Source organism: Podarcis vaucheri (genome assembly GCF_965113315.1).
Source record: "Podarcis vaucheri genome assembly, chromosome: 7".
In the NCBI taxonomy this organism is placed as follows: domain Eukaryota; kingdom Metazoa; phylum Chordata; class Lepidosauria; order Squamata; family Lacertidae; genus Podarcis; species Podarcis vaucheri.
In genome coordinates this window covers 6,518,825-6,533,679 of record NC_138765.1, presented here as the reverse complement: position 1 = coordinate 6,533,679, position 14,855 = coordinate 6,518,825, and the positions used below count along the sequence as shown (strand labels likewise).

Here is a 14,855-nt window from a genome sequence, read left to right as displayed (position 1 = left end):
GGCAATCCTAAAGCCCTGAGGGGGGCCACTGCACACACGTTTCAGCTTCAAATTCAGGCACTTGCTTGGGAATAAAAGGAAAAGGAAGGGGGGGGAAGCAGGCAGAAGGGAAAGGCAGAATATGAAATAACCTGAGCTCTGCCTCTGCAATGGAACAAATCCAAGCCGATCCACTACACTCCGTGTTCAAGTATCAGCAAGGTGGGTTGACTTCACAGTTTTTATTGTTTGACATTTTATTATGTTTTTATATTTTGCTGGAAGCTGGGGAAACCCAGCCAGTTGGATGGGGTATAGATAATAAAATTATTATTAATATTATTATGGAAGATCCTGCCTTGGATCCCTGATGTTGGAAAGGAAAAAGGGTCCCTTGATGTTGGGAGGGGCAGAGACCAGGGAGAAGAGTCGGTGGAAGAAGATTGGAAGAAATGTAAAGACGATTTACAGAAATACTGCAAAATTAATGAATGTTAGAATGATGTCAGAATGAAGTTAAGTGGTTTTAGCAGCAATGTTACAAAGGAGTATGTAAAAATGGTTTGTTAACAGGTGAGAATCCAAAGTTACAATATATTGTTAAAGGATTAGGATAAAAACAAAGAGGGAAAGTATTTGCTGAATTAACTAACTGAACTGGAATACAAAAAAGGGAGGTGTGAGGAGGTCAGGGAAACAAGCAAATGAAAGACAAGACATGGAAAGATTGATTTGTTTTTAAGTGTTTTTATTTTTCTGTATTTTGTATTTTTTCTTTTTTTCCCCCCTTTCTCTTATTTTGGTAACCTTTTTTGAAACTTTAATAAATATCATTAAAAAAAAAAGATGTTGGAAGGGGCAGGAGCTGAAAGAAGCAGCCCCAGCTTTGGAAAGGCTCCTTGCTCCCTTTCTCATGGGAGGAGATGACTCTTGGCTCTGTGTTAGGTTTGGTTTGGTTTCTCAATCCCTCAGGTACTCACTTTAAGCGCCCTCTTTGCCCATGAAGAGGCTTGGCAGGAGATCCCTGACACACAGGAATTGTGGGCAGCTGCCCTTTCTTTGCAAGTGCATTGGCAGGCAGCCACAGAATTATTAGAATCATAGGTTGGAGGGGACCCCAAGGGTCATCTAATCCAACCCCCTGAAATGCAGGAACCTCAATTAAAGCATCCATAGCAGAGGGCCATGGCAGAGTCCTGGCAGGGAGAGGGTGTGGCAGGCCTTGGAAATGGCCTCTCTGGGACACACAGAGAAGGACAGAGTCTCAAAGATGCGCATTCCCAGCATGTTTGCACTTCCGTCTCAGTGATGTCCACGCTGGCTTGGTCAAGGCTGCAGAATAGAAGACAGAAGGATCCCCAAGGTGCGCTCTGTGGGGAGATGGCGTCAGGCACTAGGCTCACTGGTAGACCACGTCTGCACTACAACAATGTCTGCAAACATGAAGGCTGGTAACACCCATCATGTGGGAATCCCTTGCAGACAACCACCGTGCCTGGAGACAAGACAGGTTGTGTGGCCATGTAGCACCCTGCTTGTGGTTAACGCTTAGCTGGAATGAAATATTCAACGCAGCAACAGAGAAATTAAAATAATAATTTATTTGTCAGACAAATAAATGAGAGGCACAGTGGTATATGGTTACCAAGCTCTGGCCTGGCCTCCTGCCATTATGGCCAGCACTTATATTCCCTTAATCCAGCCCCCTTTGCTCCTCCTGTGGCTGCCTCTGTTCAATCAGCCTGGTTGAATTTCCTATTGGCTGATTGCTATAACCAATTCTAAAAGATACACCCATATCCTCCTGTCCTTATATGGAACACAAAGAGCTATATATTGTTTCATCTATAAATGACAAATAAGTAGTAATATATCTTACATGTGTCTCAACAAGGAATCTTAATTACCAGCTCACCTCTTGCCTTCCTTGCCCTCCAAAACAGATGGTTAATAATTTTAAAATTTTATCTTGAACAGATGTCAGAGACCTTGGGTTCATATTCTCATGCATCATCAATGAAATATCTCCTTTTGGAGGTCTTTAAACAAAGGCCCGACAGCCATCTGTCATGAGCGCTCGATTGGCGTCTCCTGTCCGACAGGGGGGCTAGGCTGATGGCTGACTTAATTACAACTCTTACAACTATATGAAATAAGAATCTAGCATTTCTTAATAATTACATTTAAGCCAGCATATTTCATACATTATCATAGATAGCTTTTTAGAAGGATAAACTTCCTCAAAGTAAAAAGGAAGAAACAGTTTACAGCCTCAAAGTAAAATAGGAAAAAAGCCTCTTCCCCTGTTTACACTCCCCCCCTTCTCTAGCCAGTTGCTTTGTTTTCCATGTGCTCTTGGCCTTTTGTCCTGTGGCTCAAGTTTAACGGTTTTATTTTACTATTTACCCATTCCTAATTATGTTTGGTCTCTGCCTTTTTTATCTTCTGTAACATGTAGGGTCAGTGTCCTCGCTCAGTCTGTAATTCCAGCTTTTACGACTTTGAGAATTGTTTTCTGCTATAAATCAAGGGGCCCCTTTGTCTAGGAGGAAAACATTGCCAGTGTTTTCTTAAGCAGCTGGTCTGCCTGGCATGAAACTTTTGAAAATCTAAGCACATTTAATTTAGGAACCTGATCAAGATATAAGCCAATATATGCCTTGATTAAAAATGCAGTCTATATTCAGATGCCACAGCCATAGCCATGACCAGAGGAGGAATGGCCGCTGGGAGGAGCACAGAGAGAAGCAACGCCCTGGTGCATCTGCAGCAGCAAAACTGGACGCCTTCCTCTGCCCCGGCTGCAAGAAAACATGTCTCTCCCGTATCGGTCTCTGCAGCCACAGCAGGTGCTGTGATTCTCCAACTGTTTGATTTCACCCCCGAAGGCGCACCCCTCCACTGTCTCTCGAGACAGACGGATGCCAACCATATCTCATACTTTCCAGTTAATTTCCCCGTCACATTTTTTGTGGGGGTGGAATTGGTTTGTTGCCCAAGAGCCCTAAATTGCAGAACCTGAATTTGGTAGTATGGGATTGAATCCCAAAATTGCACGGCCACTGCCATTTGCAAATGACACAAAGGCAGCACTGCGGACGAGGGGGAGCCCAGTTTCGATCTGGGGTGCAGGAAGGACCCAGAAGAGCCAGGCAAAAATCTCTGCAGGCAGAATCAAAGAAGAAACTAACGCAGCAGTTTGGGGCATTCTCCTCCCGTCCTCGTCGCGGCCACCTAAGAGTTAATAGAGCGTGGGGAGGTACCATCAGACACCTTGGGGGGCGAACGGATGCAGAGCAGGGGATTCTGACCTTTTTCCCCAGGGCACAACAACAAAAACCTCCAATCGCTTTTTATCCCATTTTATTCCTTACTATTCAGGGCTACGGGGCCCAGTTCCTTCCCTTGCCGCTTCAGAGTGCCCCCCTTCACTGGCTATAATGGTTCGTCCTGAGCGGTCGCGGCTCCCTTTGTCTCCGCCGTCCTGGGAAGGAACCATTCTCACAGAGGGGGGGAAGGGAATGGATGAATTCGTTTTCCAAGGGCGGCGGTCAAAGTCAAGCTGCCCCTCCCCGTCCGCCAGAGAATAATTTAAGTCAGGGGCATAAACTGGAAGCAGCGCTGCTCCGCTTTTCCGCGCTGTGAAGAACACGCTTTCGCCGCCTCCTCTCCCGAGGGCAGATGGTACGGTCCCAGGTGGTGCTTAGGAGTTCCATTCAGGGGGCGGAGCCCCTGCCTCTGCTTTTAACTCGTTCTTTGCCGGCGAGGAGCTCGCAACCCCGGGAAAAAAGGGGTGGGATGCTGTGATTTTCAGGGCGAAGGGCGGCATATGTTAGTTAATAACCACAACAATAACCATAACCTGCTGGGCAGGGTCTCCCCCCCCCACCTCCGTCCTCCCACTCACAGTCTGGCTGCTGGGATCGGGTGGGCAGCAGGGAGGCGCTCTGCACGTGCTCAGAGGCGCAGCCACCACCCAGCAGGTTCCGGGGCGGAGGGGGCGGGTCGTGAGCGGGAGCCCCGCCTGGGGGCCGTCTGGCCGGCTGCAGCGTCCTCGCCCCGCCCGGGGTTGCCGCTTGTCCCCGTCCGGAGGAAAGCGCCGCCGCCACGACAGCTGTTGCTCCGCCGGCCCGAGGTAAACGGGGGTGCGCGGCGGGGTGGGGCTTTTGTGGGGGGCGCAGATTTCCGCCCCGACGAGACGCACTGAATTCCGATCGGGGCGCGTCTGGGGCTCTCCCTTGACCTGGCCTGGAGGAGATCCCCCCCTATTTCTTTCTCCCACCCAGTGGCGTAGCGTGGGTTGTCAGCACCCGGGCAAGGCAAGTAATTTGCGCCCCCTAACCCGTGGATTTGCGCCCCCTAACCCTAAGCCCTAGATGTTGCGCCCGGTGCGGCCGGCCCCCCTGCACCCCCCAGGCTACGCCACTGCTCCCACCCCAGCTTCCTATTCGGAAACAATCGGGCCCCGCCTGCCTTGCACCTGCGGGCTCCCGCGTCACGTCGGAATGGCGCCCTGGACGCGCGGGGGGCACCCCGGGTGCCCAAGGGCGTAGCACCCAGTCAACCGAGCGGGCGCGCTTCTCTTCCCCCGAGCCGGAGTCCGGCAGAGGCCGCCTCCCTGGAGCAGGTGGCAAGGTCAGGCCTTGCCCGACTCTCGCCAGCCCCACACGGCCAAGGGTCAGGCAGTTCGGCAGCACAGGAGGGCGTCACGTTGGCTACCGCTGCGAGGCTCTCCAAGCATCTCCCAGGTCTGAGAAGCCCCGAGCTGGAAGTGGGTTTGGGTCCCGCGACCTTCTGCGTGTCTCCTCCCAATCCGGATTACAGAAAGTGTCGTCCGGCTGAGTTCAGATTCATAAAGCAAAGACCACTGGCCAATCTAGGTTAGTATTGTCTGCACTGACTGGCAGGTGGGAGGACAATCCCAGTTGCCCCGGGAGATGCGTTTGAGGCTTCAACTAGAGAAGGGCCGTAGCTCAGCCAGAGGACACCTGTCTTGCATGCAGACGGTCTCAAATTCAGTCTCCAGGCAGGGCTGGGAGAGTTCTGCTGCTGCCAATCAGTGTAGGTGATACTGGACTAGATGGCCTCACTCTGTATATGGCCATTTCCTACGTTCCTGCATGCAGAGTGGATGCTGATAATGCTGAACTGCTTGGGGCTTCTTCCCCCAAAACCATGTGATTTGTTCCTGATAATTTTCGCTGTGTGTTGGCCTTCAAGAGAGCAGTGTCAGCATTTCAGGAGAGAAGCCTTAGCTCAGCCGCAGAGCCTGGCTTTGCGTGAAGAAAGTCCCAGGTTTGGTTTCCAGCACTTCCAGTTTAAGGAAAAGGGCGGGGTTGGGAAGGCTCCCTTTCTCCTCTCCTAAGACAATTCTAGAGAGCTCATCTGCTGCCAGCCAGAGCATGCAATGCAAGGCTCAGTGGGGAAGTATGCTTCGCAAGTGAGGAAGATTTTTCAGTTTGAGGGCCGCATTCCCTTCGGGAATTAAATTTCTATACCGCCCTTCACTCCAAGACCACAGGGCTGTTTACAATATAAAAACACAAAAATACAAAATATACAAAAATACAAATAATGCAAGAAGAAGAAGAGGAGTTTGCATCTGATATCCTGCTTTATCTCTACCCTAATGAGTCTCAAATCGGCTAACACTCTCCTTTCCCTTCTATGTGGGGCTACCTTTGAAGGTGACCCGGAAACTGCAATTAATCCAGAATGCGGCAGCTAGACTGGCGACTGGGAGCGGCTGCCGAGACCATATAACACCAGTCCTGAAAGACCTACATTGGCACCCAATACGTTTCTGAGCACAATTCAAAGTGTTGGTGCTGACCTTTCAAGCCCTAAATGGCCTCAGTCCAGTATACCTGAAGGAGCGTCTCCACCCCCATCATTCTGCCCCGGACGCTGAGGTCCAGCACCGAGGGCCTTCTGGCGGTTCCCTCCCTGCGAGAAGCCAAGTTACAGGGAACCAGGCAGAGGGCCTTCTCGGTAGTGGCACCCGCCCTGTGGAACGCCCTTCCAGCAGATGTCAAAGAGAAAAATAACTACCAAACTTTTAGAAGACATCTGAAGGCAGCCCTGTTTAGGGAAACTTTTAATGTTTAATAGGTTATTGTATTTTGGTGTTTTGTTGAAAGCTGCCCAGAGTGGCTGGGGAAACCCAGTCAGATGGGTGGGGTATAAATAATAAATTATTATTATTATTATTATTATTATTCCTCCACCACAACAAACACTCTGTGAGGTGAGTGGGGCTGAGAGACTTCAGAGAAGTGTGACTGGCCCAAGGTCACCCAGCAGCTGCAGGTGGAGGAGCGGAGACGCGAACCCGGTTCACCAGATTACGAGTCCACCGCTCTTAACCACTACACCACACTGGCTCACAAGATAGAGACTCAAGAGATTGCCTTGCCAGCACCCTCAGCTACCTTGCAGCAACAAAGGGAAGAAGAAGAAGAAGAAGAAGAAGAAGAAGAAGAGGAGGAGTTTGGATTTGATATCCCTTATGCACCATTGTTCTGGGTTCTTCCTCCCTCCTGCGTGTGGTGAGTGAGGACCCTGTTGCAACAGATCAATAAAGATCAGGCTGACTAGCTGCTTTGCTTCTCAATATTCTCTGCTTGGCCTCTGTTCTTTTCTCCTACCAAAAGGGAACCTACGTAAGGACTCTATGGGCTCTTCGATACCCCATAAGGAAAAAAAGGGCAGATTTTTGTTTACAACAGTTTGCATCTTTTAAAGAAGGAGGAGAAGGGAAAGAAGGGGGGGAAATGCAAATTATGGGCATGGTGAAATACGAGAAAAGAAATTGCATCAATATAGATTTTACGATACGAAGCGTATTTGTTTTCTGTGGTCTGCCTTGCCAACTGCACCTTCAACACAATTGGTCCTAAGAGGCTGCTTCTGGTTAGTACAGCATGAATTTTTAAAAATGTAATAATTATAGTTATTTATATATATTGGTCCTTTACTAATAATCCCAGCGTGGTTTGACATCCAACCCTACCCTGCTTTTTCAAGTGAAATATGGGTCTGTCTGAAATGCCAACATTGTGGCATGAAACCCCAGAGAACATGGGCAGGAAGGCTACTCGCTGGAGAAGACAGTGAACTCTGCACAAACTCAGAGACCCTCTCTTCTATGGCTGTACTTAATGGGTCCCAGGGCTGAGCCTAGAGGTTGCAAACTGGAGTAAGCCCTAATTTTGAGAGCCACTGGCACAGCTGACCCTTCCCTCCTTCATTCCTTAACTTACTTTTTAAAATGGGTCTCTCTGTGGGCAGCTGCTGAGTTGAAGTAGGTATGAACTGGGCAGCACCTTGGGCACCTCTTGTAATAAAGCGGTGCTTTCATTTAAAAAAATATATTAAGTTCCTCACACAACCTTGATGGCAGAAAGTGAGGAGGAATTAAAGAACCTTTTAATGAGGGTGAAAGAGGAGAGCGCAAAATATGGTCTGAAGCTCAACATCAAAAAAAGGAAGATCATGGCCACTGGTCCCATCACCTCCTGGCAAACAGAAGGGGAAGAAATGGAGGCAGTGAGAGATTTTACTTTCTTGGGCTCCATGATCACTGCAGATGGTGACAGTAGTCATGAAATTAAAAGACGCCTGCTTCTTGGGAGAAAAGCAATGGCAAACCTAGGCAGCATCTTAAAAAGCAGAGACATCACCTTGTCGACAAAGGTCTGTATAGTAAAAGCTCTGGTTTTCCCAGTAGTGATGTATGGAAGTGAGAGCTGGACCATAAAGAAGGCTGATCTCCGAAGAATTGATGCTTTTGAATTCTGGTGCTGGAGGAGACTCTTGAGAGTCCCACGGACTGCAAGAAGATCAAACCTCTCCATTCTGAAGGAAACCAGCCCTGAGTGCTCACTGGAAGGACAGATCCTGAAGCTGAGGCTCCAAGACTTTGGCCACCTCATGAGAAGAGAAGACTCCCTGGAAAAGACCCTGATGCTGGGAAAGATGGAGGGCACAAGGAGAAGGGGATGACAGAGGACGAGACGGCTGGACAGTGTTCTCGAAGCTACCAGCATGAGTTTGACCAAACTGCGGGAGGCAGTGGAAGACAGGAGGGCCTGGCTTTCTCTGGTCCATGGGGTCACGAAGAGCCGGACACGACTAAACAACTAAACAACAACAAGCTGGCCTTGGTCACTGAAGCTTTTTCCACATTCCAAGCAGTGTTGCTCCCTGCCTTAACCCAGCACTTGTGACCCAGATTAGAGCAGGAAGTTACACTCCTTTAATCCAGCTGCTGGTTTTGCATTTTGGAGGAGTTGTTGCTCTTCTCTATAATTGCCTGGGCTGACTCACAGTGCCTGCCTGCCTGCCCTGCAAGCCCTTCCCCCCCTCCCAACTCTCATTGGGACATGGCCAAGCCTTTGTCCGAAGCATGTGGAGGGCACCAGGTTGAGAAAGCCTGCATGCAAAAAAAAAAGGGGGGGTGTTCTGTGCAGAATTTCAAGTAGCTCCCTTGGTCTACTTCACATTCTCCTCCTCCTCCTCCTCCTGCTCCTTAGGCATCTGTTTGCTTCTGGCAGAAGCCCAAACCTCACCTGTAAATGAAGTATTTATTTGCGCAGCACATAGTTGGGGTTTTTTTTTGTTTTTTTTTGTTAGTTTTATTTTTGTCTGTATTTCGATGGGTATTACATTATTTTTTTTTAAAATAAATTTTTATTGATTTTCCAAACACATAATAAAATCAAACTATAGACAAGACAATAACATACAAACAAATAAACACGTATAATTTCTTAATCATATTTTCATACACCTTACTTCCCGGACTTCCCCATACCTTCCCTTTTCTGTATCCTTATTTCACGTTTCTTCAGCAACCTCTTAAATCTAGTTTAAATCAATCACTTTCATTAGATTTTTTTCCCTTTAACTTATTGGTTTCAGCTGCAATTCTCTGTTTCTTAATTCCTTGACATCTTAACACTCCTCAATTTTACAACAGTTTTTAAGATATATTTTAAATTTCTTCCAGTCTTTTTCCACTGTCTCTTTCCCCTGGTCACGGATTCTGCCGGTCATCTTTCGATGGGTATTACATTAATTTCATTTTCATAATATGCTCTTATTTTTTTTATTTTTTTTTAGGAAATATTTTCTTCATTTACAAAAGTGTGTGCAGTGTCTCTCGTATATCCCCCCCCCCCCGTGTAACATTTTTACAAATCATTTTCATTTGTTGAGACATTGGGAAGAAAAGGGGGAAAGAGGTGGAGGGGGGGGAGATGGGTGGGGGTGGGGTCGGGTGGCAATGTTTCTATTTTACTTACTATATGTGGGGTTTGGTGTCAGCGTTGCTTGTGCAGGTTCTCTGCTGTTCGCTTGTGTTCCTTTGGTGGTGAGAGAGGTTGGGGGTGGCCTAGAGCAGGGGTCTGCAACCCGTGGCTCCGGAGCCGCATGTGGCTCTTTTACACCTTTGCTGCAGCTCCGGGGCGGATACTAGCGAGGGGAGGAGGCGCATTGTGCACCCCGACACTCCCCACTGTGGCGGACGCTGTACTGGCTGTGACTTTGCATGGGGGCAGTGCGTGCGTTAGTCACGCACCGTCCCGACGTCACCTTCCCGCTCACGTGCCCGCTACATTGTAAGGGGCATGTACGCTGGTCACTGCATTGAAAGGGGGCATGTACGCTGGTCACTGTTTTGAAGGGGAGTGAAGAACACACACACACAAAAAGGTAACTTGTATCTGAAGAAGTGTGCATGCACACGAAAGCTCATACCAAGAACTAACTTAGTTGGTCTTTAAGGTGCTACTGGAAGGAATTTTTTTATTTTGTTAATTTAATGTTTATTTCTTTGAGGAGGAGTAATTCTGAGGGGTCAAACAAAGAAATAATAGAAAAGTGACAAAAACGTTATTTGTATAATGACGAGTTTTGCGGCTCCCATGTTTTTTTTTCTTCGGAAACGGGTCCAAGTGGCTCTTTTTGTCTTAAAGGTTGCAGGGTGTGGGTTTTTTGTGATTGGCTGTTTTGGTCCTTGTTTTCATGTGTGAGTGGGGTGGGTGGGTGTTTTGGATCAGGCTGGCCATATTGATTTGTAGAGAAGTAGAGAAGATGGGCAGAGATGCAGAGGCTTGTGGGATGTTAGCAGAAATTATTGTCAATGACTCAAGCCCAGTCAAGCAATGCTTTCATCGCGGACACAATGGCGTGTTCCATTTTTCATAATTCCTCATAGCAATCCCACCTGACCGGAGGGTTCCTCCTTGCTTCTGGCCCTCCCCAATTCCCCCCACAGTCAAAATCCAGCACAGCTGCTGAGTCCTTTGCGGACCTTGCAGAGAATGCTGGGGCTCTGGGCTGCCCAGGTGTGATCCTGCGCTTGAGGCCGCATGAGGCATCTTGGCCAGTTGTCGGTTTGCCTTTGGCTACCAGGGAGATCCCGCCACAACTACAGCTCTTCCGTGACGCTGTAGCGGCCTTCACTCTCCTCCTTGTCTCCTTTCCAGGCCTCCTGAGGTTTTTCCTGCTCGTTCCACCTCGGCCATGAAGCCCCATGTCACCTACCACCAGGTAAATCCTTGCTTGCCTAAATCGGATGTGTCCAAAGGGATGGATCAAACTACAGTGGTGCCTCGCAAGACGAAAAGAATCTGTTCCGCGAGTCTCTTCGTCTTGCGATTTTTTCGTCTTGCGAAGCAAGCCCATTAGCGGCTTAGCGGATTAGCGGATCAGCTGATAAGCGGCTTAGCGGATCAGCTGATAAGCGGCTTAGCGGATCAGCTGTTAAGCAGCTTAGCGGCTTAGGATCACCTGATAAGCGGCTTAGCGGCTTGGGAAAAAGGGGGGGGAGGAACAAAACCTTGCAGGAACTCGCAAGACATTTTCGTCTTGCGAAGCAAGCCCATAGGAAATTCGTTTTGCGAAGCACCTCCAAAACAGAAAATCATTTCGTCTAGCGAGTTTTCCGTCTTGCGAGGCATTCATCTTGCGGGGCACCACTGTAAACAGTTGCACCAGCAGGAGCCAGTGCAAAGAGTTCCACTGCTCCCCCAGAACAGTGCCCAGGGGGCAGGAGGGAACCTCGTTCTGTCTGGTACCCTCAAGAGCTGGGATAACTCAGTTGGGAGAACGTGAGTCTCTTAATCTCAGAGTCGTGGGTTAGAGCCCCACACTGGGCAAGAGATTCCTGCGTTTGAAGTGGGCTGGACTAGATGACCCCGGGGTCCCTTCCAATGCTATGATTCTAAGTGCTTGCATTGACAATCATAAAAGTGTGACATTGAACTCCTCCCAAAGGCTAGACGTACAGCAAGTGTGTCCCCGCCCCCCCAGCCTAATGAATGAATGAATTTTATTATTTCGGTCACAGACCAGTTCCAGCCCACAAACAATATCAAGGAAGTCATAAAACACGATAGGGATACATTTGAATTTGAAATTAGGCATAACAGGGACAAAACAGATATAGGAACAGTTAAAAAATATATACATTAAAACTTAGTCATTAACATATAACCTAAAATTATCATTTCAAACCTTAATCATTATGATAGCACAGCTTGTTCCCTAAGTTTTATGGCAATCGCACAGAATTTAGCTACCCTTAAAGTGATCTCAGGCTCCATTTGGAGATTTTTGCATAGCAGGGGTAATAAATACCGAGTGTATATCCCCATAGAAATGACAGCATAACAAGGCATGAGAGACAGCAGCCTAATGATTTGTTTATTTATTTTGTAAAATATATGCACTGCTTTTTTGCAAAAGGGAAAAAGCCCTCAAAATTTACAAAAAAAGTTAAAACCATAACATTATCATTCATCATTTTTAATTTGTATACCGCCTTTCTATCTTACAATACTCAAGGCGGTTTACAAGCTGAAGAAACAAAAAATGTACATCTTATAACAATCTAATGCAATACAAAAATGTGATAATAAAACATAACTTTAAAATTGGCAACCTACATCAAAAAAGTAACATTCAATAATAATTAGAATATTATAAAATAATATCAGCATATAAAAGTTAAACAGAAATCCACTCAACAGTTACAATAATATCTAAACTATAAACAATAAAACGGCAAGCCACAGTACATAAAACAATACAATACACATTGAGAAGCAGAGGGTGGAGCAAGGCAGGTGGAAGGAGGCCTTGCCTGATGGAGTCTCTCCCCTCACCGTAAGGGAAATTAACAGCAGTGATTTAAGGCTCTCAAAAAGGTAAAAGGACCAAGTAGGGTAAAAACGGACTAGAGCTCGCATCTCAGGGTTGTGTGTTCAATCCCTATGTTGGGCAAGAGATTCGGGGTCCCTTCTAACTCTACAATTCCATGATCACCATTGTAAGCATCTGGACAGGCTTGTCTAAAGGAAGATGCTTTTAGCAGGTGCCGAAAAGAGCACAGAGAAGGTGCCTGCCTGGTGTCAAGAGGCAGGGAGTTCCGAAGGCTGCAGTCTGCTACACTAAAAGGTCAAAGTTCTAACAAAGGCAGGACAGGGATCGTGTTGCATCTGTGACAGGGACAGGTCTGCCAGTTTCCTCCCTTTCCTCTCGCATCAGCTCCACTGTGATGAATGGGAGCCGGGGGAGCTATTTGCGAGGAGGCAGACTTCCCCCTCGTAAATGTGTGGGGAAAGGGGAAGCCAGCTGGGCTTCCTGCCTCCAGCTCCGACATGGGGCTGGATGTCCCCAAAGGGGTCGCAGGTGAGTGCAGTTCACCTGCCTGTCTGCGCACACAGTGGATCCTGAGATCCTGCTGCCTGGAGTTCCCAGGTTGTTTCATCTCTCCGTTTCCTTCCTTTCAGCTGAAGGCGCTGCGCAGCCCTGAGGAGCCCCCAGTGACCCAGCAGCCCAGCTTGCCTCCAAAGAAGGTTAGTCTCCTCTTCCTCCTCCCCTTCCAGGTTCTGGTGAAGAGCCTGAGCTGGGATAAAGTCCCATCTCCCCCCCCCCCCCACAAAACACACCTCTCAAGCCATGGAAAAAGAGGCACAGTCCTATAAATGGATCAATAACTGGTTAAGGAACAGTTTGTGCCCTGGAAGAATGCAGAAACTGGAGTTCCCCAAAAATTAACATTGTGACCTGTGCAGTGGGGACTCCCTCTTCACTCCAGACCTGGGTCCATTGTTATTGTGTTATTGTTATTGTGTTATTGCTATTGTTATTATTAAATTTACCTTGCCCATCTGGGCAGCTCCCAACAAAATATTGATGATGATGATAATAATAATAATAATAATAATAATAATAATAATAATAATAAGAAGAAGAAGAAGAAGAAGAAGAAGAAGTGAGAAAACATCAAACATTAGAAACCTCCCTAAACAGGAATTATTATTATATTTATTATTATTATTAGTAGTAGTAGTATACTGCCCTATATCCACAGATCTCAGGGCGGTTGACAAGATAAAATCGCAATATGACAACAAAAAAACACACTATCAAAATAAAAACAAGAACAACCCAATAATCTCCGGCTTCCACAACATATTTCAAAAGGGTGCTGGATGTCAGACAGCCAAAGTCCTTGTTAAAGAGGAACGTTTTGAATCAACATACACAAATTTATTGGTTGATAACATGGTAGACAGATAATGTAAAGATATGTATAATTTTATAACATGCAGAGAATAACATGTGCTGAGAAATCAGAGAGGAACTGAGGGAAGTTGGGGGGAGGGGGTTTGAGGGGGTGTTGGGGAAAGAATAATGAATATGATATGTTTTGATATTTTGTTTTGCTGAAATTGTTAACGAAAACCTTAAAAAGAAGAAGTGCAGGACGCCCATTTCCGTCCCTCTTTCTCCTTCGCAGGACTTCCGCTGTATCCTCGTGGTGGCCATCCTCTCGACGATGCTGGCGACCGCCCTCCTTTTCCACATGTTCATCCTCCCCTTTCGTGGTCTGACCTCGGCAGGGAAGGAGGCGGCTGCCGGGCCTTACCTGGGCAACAGGTGCAACGATCCCTGCAGGTGAGGGCTCTGCCTGCGGCGAGGTTGTTCTGGGCCTCTTCTTGGCACAGCTATTGCCTTTGGATGGGGTTAAGGTAAAGGTAAAGGGACCCCTGACCATTAGGTCCAGTCTTGGCCGACTCTGGGGTTGCGGCGCTCATCTCGCTTTATTGGCCGAGGGAGCCGGCGTACAGCTTCCGGGTCATGTGGCCAGCAGGACTAAGCCGCTTGTGGCAAACCAGAGCAGCGCACAGAAATGCCGTTTACCTTCCTGCCAGAGTGGTACCTATTTATCTACTTGCACTTTGACGTGCTTTCGAACTGCTAGGTGGGCAGGAGCTGGGACAGAGCAATGGGAGCTCACCCCATCGCGGGGATTCGAACCGCCGACCTTCTGATTGGCAAGTCCTAGGCTCTGTGGTTTAGACCACAGCGCCACCCGTGTCCCTGGAGGGTGTTATAATGAATTAATTCAATTTGTATAATGTCCTATGCCCATCAATCTCAGGGCGGTTCGCAACATAAAAAGACAATAAGAGAAACAGAAAAGACATAATCAAAATTTAAACAAAGCCTGAGCTGCTTCTCTGCTGAGACTGTGACTTACGGAGTAAATGCTGTCCTTTTTTTCTTCTTTTTTTCATAATATGTTTATTAAATTTTAAACAAAAATAACAAAAACAAAAAACACACAATAGCAAATTCAATAACATCCACAGACAAAGAAAAATATACATAAAAGCAATATCAAATCCATAAAATGGGATTCTCCGAATCCCATGACTTCCCTCCTCCACCCCTGGTTCCTTAAATTTTCTTTTCAGCTGCCTATCATTTCTACTCCAAATTATTATTTTTTACCTCAGATTCCTAAAATTACAAGTGTTTTTAAGACCCTGCCAATGTATTAGCCTGTTTACAATACTTTT

The 14,855-nt window shown here is 47.1% G+C and overlaps 1 protein-coding gene and 1 long non-coding RNA gene across 3 annotated transcripts in view; both read left to right on the top strand.

Moving 5' to 3' along the window:
- Positions 1-325: 325 nt before the first annotated feature.
- LOC309537045 lies at positions 326-3,021 on the top strand. The gene is made up of 3 exons (XR_014221787.1): positions 326-407; positions 858-1,489; positions 2,667-3,021. It is a non-coding gene; the product is annotated as an uncharacterized lncRNA (long non-coding RNA).
- Positions 3,022-3,772: 751 nt separating this feature from the next.
- PLD3 (phospholipase D family member 3) overlaps positions 3,773-14,855 on the top strand; it is a 28,784-nt gene continuing 17,701 nt past the window's right edge. The window contains exons 1-4 of one of the 2 annotated variants that reach the window (XM_082231150.1): positions 8,383-8,402; positions 10,470-10,533; positions 12,777-12,842; positions 13,790-13,947. In XM_082231150.1, coding sequence (XP_082087276.1) covers positions 10,507-10,533; positions 12,777-12,842; positions 13,790-13,947 — 251 coding nt within the window. In that variant the 5' untranslated portion in view covers positions 8,383-8,402; positions 10,470-10,506. Of the gene's footprint in view, positions 4,115-8,382; positions 8,403-10,469; positions 10,534-12,776; positions 12,843-13,789; positions 13,948-14,855 lie in introns of those variants that run through there. The other variant, XM_082231149.1, reaches the window with a different exon arrangement.